Below are 23,840 nucleotides of genomic sequence, written 5' to 3' on the forward strand. Positions count from 1 at the left end.
ATACTCTGTGTACATTTCATGTAAAGAGTATAAAATGCACCAGCTATCAGAAACAACACCGTAATCACGCTTCAACCACCGTATTCATCAGATTGGGGTCTCTGAGATTTTTTCCTCTTCCCAAAACTGATCAATTAAAGAAAAGCGTTATGCCGCATTTGATAAGTTAAAGTCAGAATCGAGTTAACCGCCAGGTAAACCAAAAAAAATTTTGAAGTTTCTTTTTGTAAGAAATTTAGTCCAACAACTCGTTCTCGAGAACACAATTGTTTTAAATTTATTTTTTACTGCATATTCGCACAGACAATTTATCTCAGCAAAACATCACATTATTTCAAACATTTAAAATATAAATAAATTTACGTGATTAAATATTAAATTTTTGCTTTCGAGTAAAAAGCTTAGCTCATGCGATAATCTCTCTGTCGTTCGCCTGCTTTTCCTTCGTCGTCTCTCGTCAGATTTCCTTCTTTGTCGGTAAAGAGAATACGTTCGAGTATTTCAATTTGGGTTTGCATTATAGCTGCAATAGTGTACAAGCGTTCAAGACGATGTCTATATTCCTCTTGTGCTAAACTTTCATCCACTTTTGTTACATGCTTTTTGGAGGCAAACGCCTCTAGTTTTCTTTGTTTTTGTTTATGACTTTCGCGCTCATCTAAATCATGTTTGATATTTTCTGAAACCGTGCGATTGTTGCGATGGTAACTTTTACGAAAGAACCGTAACTTGTGAAAAAATCGAAAAAAGTTAGCATATTCCACTCGCAGAAATTGTATAAAGTTTATACGACGTACGGACCGCGCATCTCGTTGCGCTTTCGCCGTAGTGAAGTAGTCATTGATAAGTGAGACGAATACATTGATAAGTAATACTGCAATTACAAATGCCAGGATAGCATAAAGCAATATACCCAAAAATTCTCCACCGTGAAAAAGATCCTCTGGTGTTACTTGTGAACTGAAACCAAATGAAAAGCACATACATGTAACAATACTCTTGACAAGCCGATTAAAATTTGAGCTATTATTTCCGTTAATTGTTACAACAGCAATTCCAAATGCCATAAGAAATATACCAATAACAACTGCAGTGCTGGCAACTGCCTTCCAAGCCAAGTAAAGAGTGTGCGTAAATAACTGAAACACACTGGCAAACTGTAGTACCTTCCATAGGCGCAAAGTTGTAATGCAGATCAGAAAGCCAACAACCCATGTGATAAACATGTGCAAACGCGTTGGTCGTCTAAAATCAATGAATTCCATTTTACTAGCGCCTTCGACTTTTTTTAACATGGATGAAACCAGCCATTCCCGAATAATAATCAAAGTCACCACAGCAATATTGAGTATAAAAATTACCAAATCAAGTTTGTTCCACATGCTACGCAACTCAGCTGGTTCATACCAAAGTTTCAAAACAAGTGCCTTAGAAAACTGTATGACGACAATTACATAACATAATAATGTAAGCAGCCCATAGTGAGTAAGCTGATCCAGATTTTCCAGCAATTTTACACTATCTACATCAACGTGAGGTATAATACCACCAAATGGAGTTTGTTCTACTCGTAATGTGCACACACTAAAGATGTTAACATCAACGTTGTAAAGAGTAAAGTCCATAAATACAGCCGAAGTATTGTATGTCAACCATTTGTACTCGGTGAGATACTCCAAAACTTTCATGCTATTCTGCCGGCTTCGTGCTAGTAACGCTACATATCCCTTTAGTTCAGGATAGCTCTGAAAATGCCCTTTGTGGTTAAAGTTTAATAACAGGTTATCTATAAAGTCATATGACGATGATATTGGAAGCCATGGTTCGTAAATCCGCCAATACTTATCAGTATAATGCAAGCGTCGATGAGGTAATTGCCATTCAGGCATGTAATCCCGTTCAGAGAATTCTGGTTCGTCCAGCCCATAATTTTCCATGGTTAAGCGTAGCTGCCGTAATCGCACAACACCGAGCATTTTTGTCTGTTCACCATGAACCCAACCAGAGATGCCTGTCTCGCTAGTGTTTGGGTTAAAAGCATTGATCAGAGACGATTCTATAAAATCAAATAACTGGTTGATATGGTAAACTTCTTGCAAGCCATAGTAATCGGTGTGATTTGCATAAAAAAGTCGTTCAATGTTGTGTGTGTTATGGTACATGGTAGCGTCGCGTGTCACTAGCACAACACACATAAGAAAGAAAAAGTACTTGCCATAGAGCCAAAGATCCTGTGCTATGTGTTTATACTTCTCATTAAGCTTTTCATTGCGATGTTCTTCTGTAAGCAGCAACTGAGATCGTAGGCTGCTTAGTCTTAACTTTAGGTAGTCCATTCGACTGTGATGCGTTGCTTCTCGGTCAGTGGCAAACTTTCGTTGTTGTGGGGGCCAACAAGCTGAGTCAATAGCAAGCAATGCGAATTTAATTGGATCACCAATTAGATACTGGAAAAGTAGTACAAGTACCACCGTCACCAGTAATGTTTTAAATTTTTTTGTTTCATGCTCAAATCCAGAATACATTGCAATGAGTATCATGCATATAATTAGAGTACATACTGTTGTCCAGAAAAAGATATGATTGCTTTTTATAGTGGTCATGTTCTGTGAAACCGACAAATAAGGATATCAACTCATCGATGTGTTAGGTATTATTATGTTTTTGTTTGTATTTTCGGTTCCCTTTAGAAATTATGACAACTTTTGAAATTTCATAATGTTAAAAAAGGGTGTATGCTATATATGTATGATATATAACAAGTAGAGAAGCTAAAGTCGGGTGTCCCGACTTTGTGCTCTGTACATATGTGCAGATTAAATATGCAAGTGTGTTTGTATGTGTCTGTGCATGCCTCTTGTGCCTGTGCAACACAGTAACAACTACAAAAGCTGCGGGAGTTATAGTGGGTATGAGGACCTCCTTCTGTGCCTTCCAGTGGATCCTGAACTGATTTATTCTGTTTGAAATTCACTTGAAGTTCCTTTGCAAAAGATAGACACTGGTTGAGTTTTGATAGAAGTTTTATTCGCAAAAGACGTCTCTTTCCTTTTAAGTCTAGAATACAACTAACTATGTGTATAAGAATTCTTAAAAGCAACTTAACTCAACATTGTGTATTTCTTAATGTACACAAATGTGCCAGAATGCTGGGTCAGCATTAATATTTGTCCCACGAGTTGCTGAGTCATTTCCTATGCTGCAACCAGACACTTCGTCAGCTTGTTTCATCGTTCAGTCATCCCGGAATACAATGTGGAACCTAATTGTAGGCAGATGCTGGGCGAGGCGGTTTTGAAGGGCACATGGCTGGTATTGCTATGGTAACTCCTCCCTCCCCAGAATTAAGTGACAGCCAGAGGGAGGGAATGGGCGTCACATAATTCACTTGAGCCGGTGGTGAGATGGTCAGCTTCCTCCTTCTAAAACATGTTCGATAAGTCAGGGCGAGTACCAGAGCGCCGATAAGAATGTAAGTCAAAATGTAGTGACTGAGTGATACTTCTTTTATATGCCGTACTTCGTATTGATTCTTCATCAAACTCAACTGCATCATATCCAGTGATAGGTCTTCTGGTACCATATCGATCGTGATGTTTTCGACGTGAGGTAATTGCATTTTGATGTCTTCCTCGTAGAATATTTCGGTGTCTTCATAGGTAATATTATCAATACGAACAGGACAGTTTTTGTGGTTGATAATTGTGGTACCTTCCATGCTGAATGGGTCTGCACAGCTAGGAGTGATGTTGGTGAAATTCTCGTTGATTAAGATAATCCACTGCTGCTCTGGTTCGATGATGGCCTGTGTTTTGTCGAAGACTGTCGCCCCACACTTAGGGTCCTTTCCTTTCAAGATGTCGGAGAGACATTCCCTGTTGACAAACTCGTCCTCGGCCTCCAGGATTCCGCATATGTATAGGTTGTTAATTCTAGGGCATTTCTTAGTAAAACTGAACATATTATTTATTTCCTTATCGTACATTATGAATCTAGGTAGAGTTAGGAATTTTGTGCCATTAATTGGTAGTCTTACAATTCGAAGATAGGGATTTTAATATGAAATATGATTTTCATATCTTTAGTTTCGAAATTCACCGTGAGCATTCTATAAAGTTGCTCTTCAGAATTAATATTAATCTTTTGTTCTTCTAATATCATGTAGATATATTTTAGCTCAATTCGAGGATATGAATTTTAATATTTTCTTCTTGTAATTCTTTACTTCATTCTGCTCTCTACTAAAATGCTCAGTAATATTATGAAATTTAGTAATATTTTCTTTATTGACATTTGCACTGTAGTTTATAAATTCCTCGTTTTCTATTATTTTCTGAAATTGATGGTCGATCTTTTACGCATCTTTGGCGTCCATGTTTCCCGTTCAATCTTAATTACACTACATAGACCGTTTAGTAGAAACAAATGTTGGTCCGTTATATTTTGCCACCGTGTGCTTGGTAAATCTAGGGGTTAACTTATTTCTTCTGTTTTCTTTTCTAAATACTACATCTCCCTGCTGTAGGGTCGATGGGTCTTCCCTGTTTGTATTTAGTTTTTGCACGTTAGCTGTTTTTAGTTGCTATACCTGTTTATGTATGTCGGGGGAAATTTTCTCTCTAAAAAGATGTAATTGTTTCAGATAGTCTTGTTGACTTACTGTTTTAAAGTCTCTTTCAAAGAGATGTGTACGGCCTGTGAAAAGTTCGTAGGGTGTTAGCTTTGTTGTAGAATGAATCGCTTTATTATAGGTGAGAAAAGTTTCTGCTAGTGTACTTTCATGATCTTCGGATAACTTCATTGATTTCTTTTTATCTACGCTTATCCTATATATTTCAGTCAAAGATGAGTGTAATCTTTAGACAGGGGCATTGCTGGTCGACTGTTGGAAAGAAGTAATATTCAACTCAATATTGCATTGTTCACATAATTCTTTAAACAATAACCCTGAAAACTCGGGACCTTGGTCACAAACTATCTTTTTAGGATTGCCTTGGGTTTAAAAGAAAACAAGTAAAAAAGCTAAAGTCGGGTGTTCCGACTTTGAAATACTCTGTACATATGTTTACAATAATTATAGAAAATAAAAAAATTAAGAAAATAAAAAAAAAATTTGATTGTTTTTACCTCTCTCAGTATTCGAACTCACGTAAAGGGTTTATAATTGCACATTTACATAGCAATTGCGTCTGTGTGAGTGTATGTATGCCTATGCGCATCTATTCGTGTCTGTGTAAACGTCAACCAAAGCACCAGTATCAACAACATCCGCGCGCAGCGCTTGAGTAGACAGATAGGGCTAGATCGACTCGTCTCGTCATGCTGATCAAGAATATATATACTTTGTGGGGTCTGCCACGCCTCCTTCTGCCTCCCGCAAACCTAATATACTTCTGTACATTTCATGTACAGAGTGTAAACATCATGTGTTTCGTGATGTTTATGGCATCCCTAGATGGGATAGTAAATCCATCGGCATATTTGGAAAATTTATCGATGATTGTTAGGATTGTTCTTCAATTGATTGTGTATAGGTCTATATGTATAATTTCTAGCAGATTGCTTGGAGTTTCTGTTTTTTGAAATACAAGTTTTTGCGGTTGCCGGTCATATTTAATGAATTGAGTCACCTTTTCTTTCATGGCTGGAAAATAAACTCTACGTCCTATGTGACTAACTGTCTCATCGATACCTCGATGGTTGTTTTTGGTATGGTATTGTGAAATATGTTCAATTTGCTTCTCAGGTATTTGGATTTCCTCCAGTAGTATATCACACATAATCATTTTATAGCGTTTAGCTGGAGCAAAGAACTTAGAATATGCTTCTTGTACTAACTTAAATATCGTGTTTGTTGTAGATACAGCATACGTTCTGTTCGGTTTTAGGATCTCCCTCAGTGTTTTTGTTATGTCTTCTAACTTGAATTTGGGCTTTCCTATAGTACGCCTAATCTTGTTCTTGAATGGGGTTTCTATAGTGTAATTTGGAGGATCGGCCTCTTTGAAAATTAATTGTATGCAATATTCGTTTAGAGGTTTCCTTGAATTTAAGATTTCGTCGTTTATATGAATTACTGTAGTATCGCTATTATTCACATCTATAATGATTCTGCTCAGCGCATCCGCTACCACGTTTAGGGCGCCCTTCTTGTACACGACATCGCAATCGTATTCTAAGAGTTGCAACTTCCATCTTACAAGCATTGAGTTTGGTTCTTTCAGGTTTTTGAGCCATACTAGCGGTTTATGATCAGTGATCAGAGTGAACTTTTGACCAAATAGATAAGGTCGAAAATACTTAACGGCCCAAACAATTGCTAGTAATTCCTTTTTTATCGTGGAGTAGTGACTCTCTGGACGATCACTGCCCACAGAGCCTTGTAAGAGTATCGCCCCCAATGACGACGTTACTAGCGTCCGTGGTTAGTATAAAAGGTTTTTTAAAGTCCGGGTATTGTAAAATGGGGTCGTTGCAGAGTAATGTCTTGCAGAATTCGAAAGCTTTTGTATATTCCTCGTCGATTACTATATTTGCATCGCTCTTTAATAACCTGGTCAGAGGTTTCGTTATTTTAGCGAAGTCTTTTATGAATTTCCTATAATACCCCAATGAGCCCAGAAAAGATTTAATTTGGGTTCTAGTTTTGGGAATAGGGAAAGCTTTTATAGCGGAAATTTTCTTCGGATTGGGTTTAATACCTTCATCCGAGACCACATGATCAAGGTATTCTATTTCCCTCTTCAGGAACTCTGATTTATCAGGTTGAAGTTTTAGGTTTGCCTCACTAAGTTTTTTGAATATAGCATTTAAGTGATATATGTATTGTTGCAGTGAAGATGAGAAAATTATAATATCATCTAAATATATAGTATATTGTCCATAACTCTTTGAAAGGTAGCTGGGACGTTTGATAGCCCGAAAGGCATTCTAATAAATTCAAAATGCCCTCCTTTAGCCGAAAAGGCTATTTTAGATCTGTCCTTCGGGTCCATCTCTATTTGATGGTAACCACTAGCTAAATTCTAAAGTCGAAAAGTATCTGGCTCTTCCTATTTTATCCAACACTTCGTTAATATTTGGCATTGGGTATCTATCCTTGACCGTCTTTTCGTTTAGCTTCCTAAAGTCCACTACTAGTCTCCACCTTTGTTGGTTAGATGCATCCGCTTTCTTAGGGACTAGAAAAACTGGAGCACTCCATGGAGAGTAGCTGTGTTTAATGATATTCTGAGCTAGCAATTTAATTGTTTGCGAATCTCTTCCTTTTCTACCTGGTCTTGAAAATATGGGAATGTTGTCTGTGGTGTTAATTGTATGTTTTACCTTACTGGTAAATGCCAGTTTGTCTCCTTCTTTATAAAATAGGTAGGGGGAATAATTAATAATAATTAGATTTTCTAAAGATTCCCTTTCCTCTGAGTATAAATGTTCCATCCTTAGGTCTTTAAATGAACTGTATTCCTTTTTGCTGTCTGTTCTCCCATGGTCCTTTATGACATTAATTTCTAAGTAGTTTTCGATGTTGAACATTGAAACCTCGATTGGTACCTTCAAGCAAATTTCCCTCTCTTCACCTGAGTAGTTTACGATTTCCATGCAACTGTGATTGTTGCTGGCCGTATATGAACCTCCGGTGATGAAAGTATCTTTATCTACCTGGATTTCTTCAATTAAAAAGGTTCCCTCTTTGATGCTAACTGGGAGTATGGCTGTCGTCGTAAAATTTGGTGTGACGAATGCGTTTTCTGGTATGTTGATCACGCCTCTGATATCTTCTATCACGTTCATGCCAATAAGGCCATCGAAAAATTGGTGGAAGTTAAATAATAAAAATACAAAAGATTTACTATTTCCAAATTCTTGAAAATTTTTTATTATTATACCAGACTCTAGATCAGTTGTCATTAACGGGGTCTGTACTGATATAGGTGTTTGTAATATAATTTTATCCCTAGGGCCAACTAGTTCTGGGTTAATAAAGGATGAGGTAGCACCAGAGTCAATTAGAAATTTACAGGGTTTATAATTTGTTCATAATTATGAAGCGAAGTGGTGCCCCTATTTGGAATTTCTCTAGATATCCTGTATATTTGCCGAGGCTCCTAGACGTGTTTTAAGAATTATATGTATTTCATTAAAAACAAGAGAGAACGCTACAGTCAAGCAAGCCCGACAGTAAAATAGCCTGTACTCTCCACAAAACGGAAAAATTAAAAAAAAAAAATTTAAAAAAAATTAAATTATTAAAAAAAAAATTTTAAAAAATGAATGAATGAATTAATTAAAATAATTAATTAAATTAAATTAGAATACATGTTTATGTTCAGTTTAAACAGCATACATTTTCATCACGTACCTATGCGTGTTTATATGCGTGTATGTATGCAGCACAAAGTTGAACAAAAGCAGCAACAACAACAACAGCTGCGGGCAGCGCTGCCGACAGAGCTGCAGGCAGCGCATGAGCAGCGATTTTACTTATGGCTATAACTTTCTTCAGAATTTACCTATCATGATGAAATTTGGAACACGGACACATTAGTACATTAGTACCAAAATTGATTATAAAATTCCGCAAAACTAGTATAGCCTTTCACCCTTTGGGTACAGGCTATAAAAATACAAAATTGCAAATTGTGTATCTTGCTCTAAAAAGCGACTTTTAATAAAAAAGGCTCTAACTTCTAGATAATTCTAAAAATCTGAATATGCTTATTTGATATTGTTTGTATGTGTTCTTATTCTAGAGTGTTACAAACCAAGTTTGTTTGTTTGTGTAATTAATATGTGTTAAAGTTGTGTCAACAGGCGGAATTGTGTACGTGTGCCTACTTAGTATCTATGTTTGTGTAAAACGGAATTATTAACGGTGTGTTTTTATAGCCTGTACCCAAAGGGTGAAAGGCTATACTAGTTTTGTGCGCATGTATGTAACACACAGAAGGAGGCGTGGCAGACCCCACAAAGTATATATATTCTTGATCAGGATGAGAAGACGAGTCGATATAGCCATGTTCGTCTGTCCGTCTGTCTGTATGAGCGGATGGATCTCAGTAAGTACAAGAGCTAGGATAACCAAAATTGGTACCAAGGTTCCTATAAGCCCTAGGCAGAACGAGTTTGTTTATATTTTCTGATACACCCCCCCCCCCCCCACTCCCCCGCAATTCGTATTTTTTCTTACAACTTCCGTAATTCTCGGAATTTTAAATCATTTGGTAGGTACATCCAGGTAGTACTAATGTGTCCGTGTGCCAAATTTCATCATGATAGGTAAATTCTGAAGAAAGTTATAGCCATAAGTAAAATCGCTGCTCATGCACTGCCTGCAGCTCTGTCGGCAGCGCTGCCCGCAGCTGTTGTTGTTGTTGCTGCTTTTGTTCAACTTTGTGCTGCATACATACACGCATAGGTACGTGATGTAAATGTATGCTGTTTAAACTGAACATAAACATGTATTCTAATTTAATTAAATTAATTATTTTAATTAATTCATTCATTCATTTTTTTTAATAATTTAATTTTTTAATTTTTTTTTATACCCTGTACCCGTAGGGTAAACAGGGTATATTAGGTTTGTGCAAAGTATGTAATATACAGAAGGAAGCATCTCCGACCCCATAAAGTATATATATTCTTGATCAGCATGACGAGAGAAATCGATCTAGACATGTCCGTCCGTCTGTCCGTCCGTCTGGATGAACGCGAGGATCTCAGAAACTATAAAAGCTAGAATAACCAAAGTTGGCATCCAGATTCTCCTAGGTCGAGTAAGGACGAGTTTATTTTTTTTTTTTTAATTTTCCCCCCTTCCCCCGCTACAGAATTTCGTCAATAGCGTCCACATTTCAAATGCTACCTAAACCAAACTTTGCACACATAATTTATATATAATTGTCTACTGTTGTTCACAAACTGCAGCAACAAGTTCGCTCTTCTTCTTCCTCTTTTTGTTGCTGCTATGGGCGCATATAACTCAGTGACGGAAGTTTACCTGGGTACAGGGTATTACACTGTCGGGCTTGCTCGACTGTAGCGTTCTCTCTTGTTTTTAATTTTTCCTTTTTGTGGAGAGTATCTATCTTGTTTCCTTATGTTATGGAGTCAACTTGTATTGTGCCGGAAAAAATGTTTTCCTTTTCTGTAATAAAAATAAACAACAATTTAAACAAAAAAAGCCGATTTCAAACTATTAACAGGCACTAAAAAGTAAACAAGATAGAACGCTACAGTCGAGCAAGCCCGACAGTAAAATAGCCTGTACTCTCCATAAAAAAGAAAAATAAAATTTAAAAACAAATGAAATTATTAAAAAAATGAATGAATTAATTAAATTAAATACATGTTTATGTTCAGTTTTAACAGCATACATTTACATCACGTACCTATGCGTGTTTATATGCGTGTATGTATGTAGCACAAAGTTGAACCAAAGAAGCAACAACAACAACAGCTGCGGGCAGCGCATGAGCAGCAATTTTACTTATGGCTACTTCAGAATTGACCTATCATGATTAAATTTGGCACACGGACACATTAGTACTAACTGGGGGTATTTGCAAAATTTTAGTTCGAAATTCCAAGAATTACGGGAGTTAGGGAAAATCGCATTTGGGGTGGAGAGGGGTAGGGAGGGAAATTCCAAAATACACATTTTCTGCGTAAATATGTCCGATTTACCAAGAAGTTATAACCATACATATATTTGCTGCTGCAGCGCTGCTCAAGCGCTGCCCGCGGCTGTTGTTGATGTTGCTGTTTGGTTGAGTGCGAAAATGCTTACACAGACACGAATAGATGCGCATAGGCATACATACACTCACACAGACGCAATTGCTATGTAAATGTGCAATTATACACCCTGTACGTGAGTTCGAATACCGAGAAAGGTATAATCGATCATTGAATTTTTTTTTATTTTCTTAATTTTTTTTATTTTCTATAATTATTGTAAACATATGTACAGAGTATTTCAAAGTCGGGACACCCGACTTTAGCTTTTTTACTTTTTTGGTTAATAATAACCATATTTACAGAGATGTTCGGGTGCATTTTGAAACAACCTGAAACATTCATACCTCACTTAGTCCAAATAGTCAAAATTCCTGAACATGATGCTGTTACTTTAGAATCATCATTGATACATTGTATCACTTTAAATGACAACAAGGAATTAACAAACAAACATAAAATTCAGTCGAATTTAGAACATTCTCTTCTTTTGAATTTGTTAAATTACTTGGAATATTAATTTAAGGTAATTTAAATTCAATTTATCTTAAGGTAAGTGAATCTGAAGTACGTTAACGAATTTGTCTGAATATGGGAAGACCTAATAAGCGTGCTGCTCATATGAGACAGCACCGCTTAAATGAAGCCAGCGAAGTCAAGGAGAATCGCCTATTTAAACAAAGGAGATCTACCTTGAAGAACATTTCAAAAGAGACTTGCGAAGAGCGCAAAAATAGACTTTCAAAAATACAGCTTTACATGAAAAAATCTTTGAACAGTGAAAATATCGTAAGCCGTAGTCACCGTCTCAGCGTGATACACGATCGCCTATCTAATGAGACGGAGGAGCAACGTGCCCATAGAATCGAATTAATCCAAGATCGGCTATCTAATGAGACGGAGGAGCAACGTGCCTATAGAATCGAATTAATCCAAGATCGCCTATTTAATGAGACGGAGGAGCAACGTACCCACCGACTCCGATTAATCAAAGATCGCCTATTTAATGAGACGGACGAGCAACGTGCCCACCGACTCGGATTGATTCAAGATCGCTTATTAAACGAAACACCTGAAACTCATTCACTTCGACTTAGTAGAATGCGACATGTCAGGGATATCGCAAATGAACAATCTTTTGAAACGGCTATTAATATTTTCGCTGATGTACCTTGTGCCATTTGCAAAAGAACTCTTTATCCACAACAGCGATCCAATTTCCGAGCAGGTTTGTATTGTACGATATTACATGAAGAACTGAGTACTTTAGGTACAATAACAACCTGCACTCGGTGCTACAATAATATAAGAAAAAGGAAAATTCCAGCAACTGCATATTGGAATAAAATGTAGCCTTCAGAAGTACCGCCAGAATTATCTAATTTGACACGCGTTGAAGAACGGTTTTAAGTCACATTACACCATTTTTAAAGATAGTAAAACTTAATAACCGGTTCTGTCAAAATTGGTGTAAAGGGCAAGTCATTTTATTTGCAAAGGATGTTGTGGAAATAGCTGAACAATTACCACTGACACCACATCAAGCTGGTTTAGTTTTGGTGGTGGAAAGCCTCGAGAACTTTCATATTCCAAAGAATTCGTCGTTGATATGGAAAGAATGACTCGATCATTAACTTGGTTAATTTCCAATAACCACCTTTACAGAGATGTTAAGGTGCATTTTGAAACTACTTTAAAAATACCTCATTTAGTCAAAATAGAAGTACCTGAAAATTGTATTTCTGAACCGGATGCTGTTAATACATAATTATTAGTGAATCATTATGTGTCTTTAAATGATTACAGAGTTATATCACACGGATCATTTAATCAAGGTGATATAAGATTCAATGTATCACGAGGTAAACAATGCACTGAAATAGCGGCTGTTGCTTGTGCAGCCTTCACAGTGTTGGATCCGAACAAGTGGTCCAAAAGCGATATCGATTACATTGTGATCGTTGGCGATAAATACTATAATGACTGTATTGCTCGTAGAGATAATCCTGCGCCCGGCGAAGCGAACCCTGAGAACCTTGCTGTAAGAGATCTTAGTCCAAGACTTATATACAACAGAGAAAATTTGTTCATCACAGTACTCGAGGAAACTAATTATAATGATCATATAGACAATGACAACAGTCCGGATAGATTCCTTAACTTAAAAAAATGCATTAGTAAGTTTTTTCAGCGAACACTCGAATGGTATACTTACAGCAACTGCCATGTCAATAGCAGTTCATTGCAAAACTTTGGGTGACAATCAAACTTACTTTTTGCTTGATTCCCACACACGGGGTCCCAAGGGAGCTTCTGCGTTATAATTTTTTATTATAATTATTTATTTAATGATGTGGACGGTTTGCATTCAATTTTACGTTGCAATTTGTTTCTGTCGCTAAATAAGGGGCTAAAATAAAATTTTGGTGATACTCTTAATACATTCTCGATAACGTCATTAATTATAGCTCGAGACACCCAAATACAGTCGTTTGCGCCCATATTGCAACAATCGACAATAGTAAGGGAAGAGAATCCAACAATTCCAGTAGCATCAAGCCAAGCTCAGTTACCAGTCAATGATTCCTCAGACACCATTTATGTCGAATCGACAAGTATGCTCCAAAAAATAGATGCTAATATACCGAATTTAGAAAATTTTGTAAATATGAATAGCACTTCAACAGATGATAGAATGAGATTGGCCGCTATCACAAGGAAAACTGCACCACCCTTAAATTTGGAGCGTGAACGCCGTATGGAGAAATTGTGTTGGTATATTCTTTTTCCAAATGGCAAAAATGGCTTTGGCGAGGAAAGAGGACTTGTGGATAACATGCATCTCACCATGAGAAATATTCGAGGTTCGGCATCGTATTGGCATATTGGGTTGCTCTGAATTAATTGCAATGGTAAGAACTTTAGGGCCTCCCACATGATGATATTTTCCTGCAATGATTTAAATTGGTCTGATATGATAAAAGCCTTGCTAATCGCCGATGGGGGTAAAATCGATGACGCCGACCGCCTGTCATTCCCAGAGCGTTTGAATCTAGTGCAAAAATCTAGTGGTAGCACGACAGTTCACAGTGCGTGTTAACGCTCTCATGCGATTCTTAAGGAGAAATAATGTTTGCCTGGCTAGTCCTATGGAAGACTTTTGGTACCGAGTGGAATTTTAACACCGCGGAAGCCCACATCTGCATATGTTGGTCTGGTGGAATAAAATTTTGAACAACAGTAGACAATTATATATAAATTATGTGTGCAACGTTTGGTTTAGGTAGGTTTGGTTTGAAATGTGGACACTGTTGACAAAATTCTGTAGCGGGGGAAGGGGGGGAAAATTAAAAAAAATAAAATAATCTCGCCCTTTCTCGGACCTAGGAGAATCTGGATACCAACTTTGGTTATTCCAGCTTTTATAGTTTCTGAGATCCTCGCGTTAATCCAGACGGACGGACAGACGGAAGGACATGTCTACATCGATTTCTCTCGTTATGCTGATCAAGAATATATATACTTTATGGGGTCGGAGATGCTTCCTTCTGTATGTTACATACTTTGCACAAACCTAATATACCCTTTTTACCCTACGGGTACAGGGTATAAAAACCGTCAAGCTGATGATTGTCGATTTGATTTTCCAGGCCGAGCCAGTGATAACACAGTTTGTCTAGAACCAGATGAAGCACTTGCTAACAGCGGACGATTCTGTTTATTGAAAAGAACCTCAAATGAAACCATGATCAACAATTACAATCCAGTTCTGGAAGGGGAATATTGACGTCCAACCGTGTGGTAGTGTCACCGCTGTAGCCTGCTACGTCGCAAAATATTCGAGTAAGTGCGAACCACATGATACAGGTGATGTAATTCGAGAAGCTATTTCGAATGCTAAAAGACAAGGTGGTGATGTTTGGAAACAATTCTTTTCAGTATCAATGACTATTTTAAGTCAACGCCTGGTGAGTGCGCCCGAACGCTCATACAGATTATGCCATTTGCCATTGAAAATGTCGTCGCGAAAGACTGTTTTAGTAAATAGTTGCAGGCCGGAGGAACGTTTCAGACTTCTAAAATTCGATAGTGATGAAACCAGCATTTATAATAACATTTTTGATCGATATATGTTACGCCCAAACGAGCTGGAGAATTTAAGCCTTGTGGAATTTGCCGTCCGTTTTGAAACTATCCCTAACACGACATGGTCAGAGGACAATGGAGATGCAGAACTGAGGGACGAAGATACTACACTAATGAGGTACTTCGGATTGCAGGACAACACTAGAATGCGTGTAAGAAATAGACCGGCAGTATTACGTACCCGCTATTATACAATTAATAGTGACAAAGAAGCATACTATTACAGTTTAATAGTATGGCACATACCATTTCGTAATGAAGGCGAGTTACTATTGGCAAATGAAACCACTGAAGGCTCTTTTATAAGGCGTCAAAGTGATCTTCGCCCGTTGCAGGGCAATCTCAGCGCAGAACAATTCGGATACGCTGAACTAATTATTCAGCAGAACTCAAGCTACCGCACTTAATGTTGCGCGTGAAACCAATGTCGACAATGCACCCATTTTATGTGTTAGGGAACAAATTGTACATGACGATGATAACTTTTGTGAAGACATGGAAGAACGAGCCGTCATGACGGATGAATTGTTCCTGGAAAGCATTCGCGGATTGAATGTACAACAGAAGACTTTATTTCAGAACGTTTCAACGGCGATCGAAAACGATTTACAAAGACACGAAAGTCAGCTGTTACTTTTTATCATGGGCGGTGCAGGTAGTGGTAAATCATTTGTTTTCAAATTGATCGTGGAGCATATTAAGCGTTGTTACGCACCAACAGTAGATATACTACTGAAGCCTAACTTTGTAGAAGTTGGGTCTTTAACCGGAGTTGCTGCTCGTCAAATTTTTGGAAAAACGTTACATAGTATATTCTTTCTACCAATAGAAAAAAAAATACTATGAAATACAAAAAAATGACAGCCTAAAGACTCGAGAATGTAAGGCGTAAATGGTGCTATATAAATTGGCTAATCATAGACGAAATTTTTATGGTCTCTTATGAGAATCTAAGAATAATCCACCTGAGACTTCAAGAATATAAAAACAACGACAAATTATTCGGTGGAGTCAATATTTTGGTGTTCGGTGATATATTTCAGGGTGAACGGTGAAAGGGAATTGGTGTTTTGTGCAGCCATCGTGGTATTCAGCGGAGATTAATTTGTGGTATCAGTTTTCTTTTTGTGAACTAACCATAAACATGCGACAGCGGGATGACAGCAAATTCATCGATTTATTGAACAGCTTACGGGTAGGTGAATTGACGACGGCTCAGCTTGAGTTATTATGCGAGCGAACCCACGTGCCTTTAAATGGTGAATTTGCGGATGGAGCCGAAAGTCGACGATTATAACGACAAAATTAGCAAGGACAATGAAAAGCTGCATCGAACTTATCAAATCAACGCAGTAGATGAGTCTCGTGAAGTTGCGACATATGGAAGAACACAACCAGAGAACGTAATTCCCAAAGACGTCAATAGCTGTGGTGGTTTTCTGCCATCGATAAAAATTTGCGTCGAATCCCGCGTGATGTTGAGACGCAACATCGCCGTATCGGAAGGACTTGTGAATGGGTATAATAAAATATATCAAATGGCCAGCTTTGAGGAGAGATCAACTGGAGGATGGAGAGCTACCAGAAGCCGTGTACGTAAAATTTGATGACGAATCTATTGGGCTTAGGCTTAAAGATAATAATGGTTGCATACCCATACCTCCATCTAGTACTACGTTTCAGGCATTGAGAGGTTACGGAGATGTGGAGCACCGTATGCTGCCTCTAATATTAAGCTGGGCGGTTACAGTCCATAAAATACAGGGTACAACCCTCCAAAGAGCTGTAATCGACCTTGGTAAAAAGAACTTTGCAAAAGGGCAAATATATGTTGCACTAAGTCGTGTCAAAAGTTTGGAGGGCAAAGTTTTATCAGATTTGGACGCCAACAAATTATTAAATAGACCACACGATGATAGATCATTGACGGAAATGACGAGACTACGAAATCTGTCTTCCGACAGTGAAGATCACGCCTAAATGAGACAGTGGAGTAGGCCTAAAGGGGATACCACGTTAAAAAAAAAGCGCATCGAATCCTCTACCTCTAAGGTGGTGTGGAAATGAGAAAATGTGTTTCATTTGTTTAATTAAAATGCTATTTCTATATAAGAATATGAAATCGAAGAAATAACTAATAAAAACAAGTAAAAAAAGCTAAAGTCGGGTGTCCCGACTTTGAAATACTCTGTACATATGTTTACAATAATAATAGAAAATAAAAAAATTAATAAAATAAAAAAAAACAAGATCGAACGCTACAGTCGAGCAAGCCCGACAGTAAAATAGCCTGTACTCTCCACAAAAAAGAAAAATTAAAAAAAATTAAATTATTATAAAAAATTAATGAATTAATTAATTAATTTAATTAAATTAGAATACATGTTTATGTTTAGTTTGTGGTGAACAAGGGATGCATAATTTAGCCAATACCTAAACCTAAGGGTTATCGGTGCATCAAGCTTATGATCGTGAGTGCAAATGTCAAATTGGAAGATGCGATGTTGCGCTATTTTTCTGTATATCAGCGATGGACGTACTTAGTGCAGTCAAGAGAAAATAAATCGTTAATCTCGTTCTGTCATTGATATAAAGAAATTAATCTCGGTAAATATTAGGCATCCACCAAATATTATTGTTTTATAGTTAGTTATGTTCTTTTAGCTACCCATAAGTGGGCAGTGGAATAGATATTTAGGTGCAGAATTGTTAGCAACGAGGAAAAAAGGGAAAACAACAAAAATAAGTCCACACGCAGCAAGTTGAAGGCCAGCTTTATTCATTTAGCGGCGGCACAATATCGTGAGGCCCCATCAAGGCATTGATATTGTTAGCTTGGTGCTCGATTCTGGAACCGCGCACCGCATCGAATGCACTCGAATCTGACCTAAAAGTGGCTAAAGGCTCTGTCGTAATTGCTACGTGAGGACACACGTTATACCTTTGCGAGAATTGGGGAGTGGCTAAGAAATTCGGCGCCTCCCAGAGCAAGTTTCAAGCGACTGGTGCTAATCAAGGACTCCATAGTTCGTGGCAATACCTTTGAAACCATGCAATATCCATGATAAATGCATGAGCATGGAGTTTCGTCGAGCGCGAAACTAAACCCAGCATTTTACTAGGAAGGAGAGAGAAGGTTCTGCCACATGACCAAGGAGAGGTCACAGGTCCAACGCGAATAGGCTATCGCCATCTGAAATTTGTTTAATTTTAATTTTGAGTTAGGTTATTAATTTGAACTTTTCTGTCTAACTACAGAAGCAGTTATTTAATATAATTTCCACAACAAAAAGTGTATGTAAAGAAAGCGCAGCATGTCTTCGATGTAGGATGGATATGTAACAAAATTAAATTTATTCTCCAGCAACTACATCAGCGTCGACTACGAAGGCCTTCGGAGGAGATTACGATGGGTGAGTTCGTTCCAAATAATTAAAATATTTAACTTTGTGCTGTGATTATAATAACCCAAGCCAAACCTATATTACATATTGAAATGCCAAATGCAAACTCCATCTGAGTTTGTATACCAAACTAATGCATAATGCTATACATGTGGTTGCAGTTATCAGCTGTTTGATTTTTATGCATATGCGCCTGAACGAAAATAGAAACGGGTAAAGCATATTTTTTTTCTGTACTTTGTTTTGATTGTACTTATCGGCTGAGGCATCGAATATGTGAGCTAGCCTAATATGCAGAAATCCATACATAACGCTGTCGTTGTAACCAACCACTCACCGTGGTACACACCTAGTTAAACATGAAATGAAACGCATAGTACTGTAGGTTTGAAATACAAATTAGTTTATTTGGGATGTCTTGTAGTATACATAAGTTTTAAAAGTTAAATGAATAGTTAATATAAAAGAAATGCGCAGCACTTCCGCGAACAATACTTTAAACTGGCCTTGGCAACAACACTCACTGTCTACACTCTGACCCGCAACTCTCAAACAACTGACGAATGCCTTATTCTCCTCTACTATTCGATTCTTAAGCCTATCGATACTCGCCGATGCCATATTAGACCAGGGCTGCTAATAGGGTATTCTACTCCCGCCTTATTCCCCACATCCTACATTCGGCCTTCCAGACAATTCGTTCGTCCCGAACGAACACCATTTTTTTTACAAACTCTGCGGCTGTTGTTGTTAAGTTTGGTCCCTCCTGATTGCCAACTTTTTGAACTTCATAGCGCCCATGTTTCTTTATCTTCGTTATCTTATACGGTCCAAGAAACTTTGGTCTTAACTTCATGCCTGTGCCATATTGTGTTCCTAGAGTTCCCCTACTTTATAAGTTTCTTCGACTTTCCTTTTTTCGTTAAATCCCTTTCTATTCTCTTGTTGTATCTTCTCAATGATTTCCTGTGCTTTAATCCTTACTAATTCTCGATCTTCATTAAAAATGTCCGTGTCTACTTCTTCTAGAATTTGCCTTATGTCTTCGTTTTTAGTTTTCATGTCGAGTCCTGTAAGAATTTTAAAAGGAGTGAATTTCGTGCTTCGTGGAGTTGTGCTGTTTATAATTTGTTGAACGCGATCAACATGACAGTACCAATTCGAGAGATTGCTCTGACACATTTTGGTCAACATTGGAATGACAATTCTATGAATGCGTTCTACCTGTCCGTTACCCCTTGGCATACCTGTTGTAATGTGTAGGAGTTGGATGCCCTCATTCTCACAATATTGTTTAAATACATTTGATGTAAACGCTGTGCCTCTATCAGTAACTACTCTTTTCGGGTTACCAAAAATATACGCCTGTTTTTGGAGCTTATCTATGACTTCATCTGTTCCCGTCGATTTAATGAGGTAAAGCCAAACAAATTTCAAAAAGGCATCTACCACCGTTAAAATATGCATATATTTCTTTTTTGTACTCGTGAGAGGACCGACGTGGTCTATATGATATGTTCCCAATGGATCTTGGGCCTTGTCAATAGGTACTAAAAGTCCTTCTTTTTTGCCTCGTTTTGCATCTGATATAAGACATTCAACACAACTACGGACCACTTTGCCTACTTTTTCTTGCATATTGTAAAAAAAATATTGTTTACTCAGCAAGTCGACAGTCTTCTTTGTGCCAAAATGGCCCTCGCGGTGAGCAATAGTTATAATTTCATCCTGCATGGTCTCAGGGACAACCAGCAGCTCTTTGTTAAGGTCCTTGTATAATATCCCGTTTCGAACAAAATAATCTTCATAGCTGTTAGAGCTTTCCAAAACTTTTTTGACTGCCTTTATCCAATTGTCTGCCTCTTGTGTTTCCCGCAACCTATACTTTACTGATTCTTTAATTATTAGACAAGACAATCTGCTTAATGCATCAACGTGCTTCATTTGGCTTCCCGATCTATGTTCAACTTGGTAGTCAAATTCTTGCAGAAACATAGCCCATCTAGCAACTCGCACTGGTACATCGTCTTTCTTAACTGTCATCGCAAAAGCATCGCAGTCCGTCACAATTTTGAATTTTATGCCTAATAGGTATATTCGCCACTTTTGATTGCTGTTATAACTGCCAAGATTTCCAATTCGTAAGAATTGTACTTTTCTTCACACAGATTTGTTTTCTTGCTCATAAATTCTATCGGGTGGAAGAGTTGATCTTCTGAGTCCATCTGCATCAAAACAGCCCCAAACCCATGCTTACTTGCATCTGTATGCACTTCTGTTACTGCGCTCGGGTTATATAACTTTCATAGTGGAGCTAAAACAAGCATATGCTTTAAGAATTCAAAAGCAAAGAGGCCCTTTTGATCTAACTCAATTTTTCTATTATTCCCTTTTGGATTGTCTCTACGAAGCATGTCGGTTAGCGGCTTGGCCTCTAGTGCGTAGCTTTTAATGAAGCGTCGTAAATATGACGTAAGACCCAAAAATCGTTGAAGAGCATTTTTGCTTTTACGTACTGGGAAATTTACCACCGCATCAATTTTGTCCCGTGTTGTCGAAATGGTTGCGTTTTCAACAGCATACCCTAAAAATTGAATTTTCTTTCTGAGATACAGTCCTTTTTCCCATTTTATACGTAAACCGGCCCTACCTGCGACTTGCAAAAACTCTTTTAGGTATAGAAATTACCCTCATTCTCGTCCCTTGATGGAATAATTATGTCGTCCATGTAAATAATTATTTTCTTCGCTTGCAACAGGTCTCTAAGTACAGCGCTAATATATCGACAGAATACAGCTGGTGAATTTGTAATACCAAAGGGTACGTGTGTGAACTCGTACTGGCCATTGTGGGTTACAAAAGCTGTACATTTTCTGGATTCGTTTTCCATGGGTACGTGGAAAAATCCGTTTGTAAGATCTAGTGTGGTAAACACTTTCGAACCCTGTAAGCGATCTAACACGTCATCAATGAGCGCCATTGGAAAATTGTCTTTTTTAATTTTTAAGTTTAACTTCCTATAGTCGCAGCAGAACCTCTTCGACCCATCTTTTTTCGACACCAGCACAACTGGAACAGCATATTCTGAAGAGCTTGGTACTGCGATTCCCTCATCTAACCATTGCTGAACTTTTTTTTCAATAATCATTCTGTTTACATACGAAGTCCTGCGACGGTGGTGAAAAGCTGGAAAGTCATCTTCTAGAACTATCTTCATTTTAACTGGTGACTTAATGACCTTTTTGGGAGAGTAACAAATTTCTGTTCTTCCTTCAGGTGACTTAAATCGACCCTATCTGATGCCAATCGTTCCTGTGACATTTCCTCAACACACATTCCACTAAACACGTTTGCAGATTCTTTATTTCTACCTTTAAACTTGACCCCTTCTGCGCTGAATGTTATGTCAACAGACTTTAGAACATCTTTCCCGATTATGGCAATGTAGTTCAAATAGTTCCTTTTAACCACATTAAAGGTAACACAAAAACATAAGTCCTCGACCTCTACATCAGTTGTGAAATACCCTATAGTAGTTAATTCGCCCTTGCCTATGTCCTTCACCAAATTCACTCCCTCCAATCTTCCCACTAAATCTTCTCTCATAAGACACAAATCGCAGCCAGTATCGACCATCGCTAAAACGGCATGTCCTTGATGACAAACTGTTTATAGGTTAAGTCTTTTCTCACTGATTCTAATCCGGCAAACGCAAATTGCTCTTTTTTTACTTTTTTTTTCACAATTTTTGGCGATGTGGCCCGGCTTGTTGCAATTATAGCATGTTGATGGTTCCTTGCATTCCCTTGCCTGATGACCTTCTTTATTGCATTTAAAGCATCTCCTAGTATTTTGTCCCTGTCCTTTTTTCATTACAATTTCTTTGTTTCCACCCTCGATCTTATCGTAGAGCTTGATTTCCTCTTTTAAATCTTTTATGGTTTTGCAACGATGAAGACTTGCCTTGTTGGATTTTGTGTCTGGCACACCATCGGCAAAGTAAGAGATCAAGCTCTCATCATCGAGTTGAATTTGTTTCCCCATCTCAATCAGGCTGTATAAATATTCGGTCAAAGTCTCTTTCGGTAGTTTTCGTCTTTTCCTTAGCAAACTGTGTACCTCAGCTGAGCTCAATTTCTGGCCAAATTCAGATTTAAGATTTGCAATTGTGTCCAACTGCGGACCCCAGTCAATCCTCTTGTAAGCAATTTTGCTGTCCCAATCAATAGCTGTTTGGCGTAAATAAACATTTGGAGGTCATCCCATCGCACGGTTATGGCTACATCTTCAAATTCTGCAATCCACTGCTCTACGTTTGGCTGACTTGTGCCAGAAAAAGCTGTAATGCTATCCTGCACGTCGCGCAATGTAAAACGTGAAATGCGTATATGGCGATATAATGAACAAATTTTTGGCCTTGAACGCGGCTGTACACCTTTAGCACAGAATTTTCGTGCTGCACACACTCAAAGTATACGTTGACGCGTACGTAAAAATTCACATCACTTCTTTTTATACTTTAGACAAATCCCGGACGAGCCCCCAATTATTTGTAGGTTTGAAATACAAATTAGTTTATTTGGGATATCTTGTAGTATACATAAGTTTTAAAAGTTACATGAATAATTAATATAAAAGAAATGCGCAGCACTTCCGCGATCAACACTTTAAACTGGCCTTGGCAACAACCCTCACTGTCTACACTCTGACCCGCAACTCTCAAACAACTGACTTCAGCCACTCCACTCAAGCGAATGCCTTATTCTCCTCTACTATTCGATTCTTAAGCCTATCGATACTCGCCGATGCCATATTAGACCAGGGTTGCTAATAGGGTATTCCACTCCCGCCTTATTCCCAACATCCTACAGTACTTATATTATTATTATTATTATACTTAAGTTGGAAAATAGTCAATTGAAGTTAGTTTTTGTAACCATTTTGTATTATAGTTTAAACCCTTCTTATTATTGATAGCTTTGTATACTTTTCAAACAATTTTCGCCATTAAAGGCACATGAAGTTCACATCTTAAAATTTGAAATGAGCGTTATTACAATTAATTTTTCCATCTTTATCTAAGTAAATGTATATTATCATGAATGAGTAAATTTTGAGTAAATTTCCTTGAAAGTAATGTAGACGGGGAATATGGGGTCGTAGAAACTTTAGGGATTTTCCACATATTTGGCTAAAGGAAAATCATGGTAGGGTGGGTAAAGAAGCCTAGCTACGATAACATCTAGTAGCTCAGAGGTGTAATACAGGGCTTTTCCTCCTTTCTTGACTCATTTTTCTCTTTCTTTCGGGGCATAATCTGCCCAGTTAATTTTTTTTGCAATATTTAAGGCATAGCGGACTCATTTATTTATTCTATGTGTATACGACGAGTTCATGGCAGAATCAAATGAATCAACGAACCCCCCCACAGGCTGTTTGCCAGTCACAATTTCGAGTCCCATTCGATTTATTTGTTTCTAGGTTCACCTTAGCTCAGGAATGAATTTTGTTTTGCCAGTCATGCATTTCTTTCAGAATGCCGTAGTCAAACATAAC

At 37.8% G+C, this 23,840-nt stretch overlaps 1 protein-coding gene across 1 annotated transcript in view; it reads right to left on the reverse strand.

Annotated features, from left to right (window-relative positions):
• Nucleotides 1–254: 254 nt before the first annotated feature.
• The window catches only part of LOC115630076, a 35,951-nt gene continuing 12,365 nt past the window's right edge, over nt 255–23,840 (reverse strand). Inside the window, exon 4 of the mRNA XM_030526699.1 lies at nt 255–2,606. Coding sequence (XP_030382559.1) covers nt 402–2,606 — 2,205 coding nt within the window. The 3' untranslated portion in view covers nt 255–401. The remainder of the gene's footprint in view (nt 2,607–23,840) is intronic.

This window comes from Scaptodrosophila lebanonensis, unplaced genomic scaffold, assembly GCF_003285725.1.
Source record: "Scaptodrosophila lebanonensis strain 11010-0011.00,11010-0021.00 unplaced genomic scaffold, SlebRS2 tig00000302-arrow-arrow-pilon, whole genome shotgun sequence".
Taxonomy (NCBI): domain Eukaryota; kingdom Metazoa; phylum Arthropoda; class Insecta; order Diptera; family Drosophilidae; genus Scaptodrosophila; species Scaptodrosophila lebanonensis.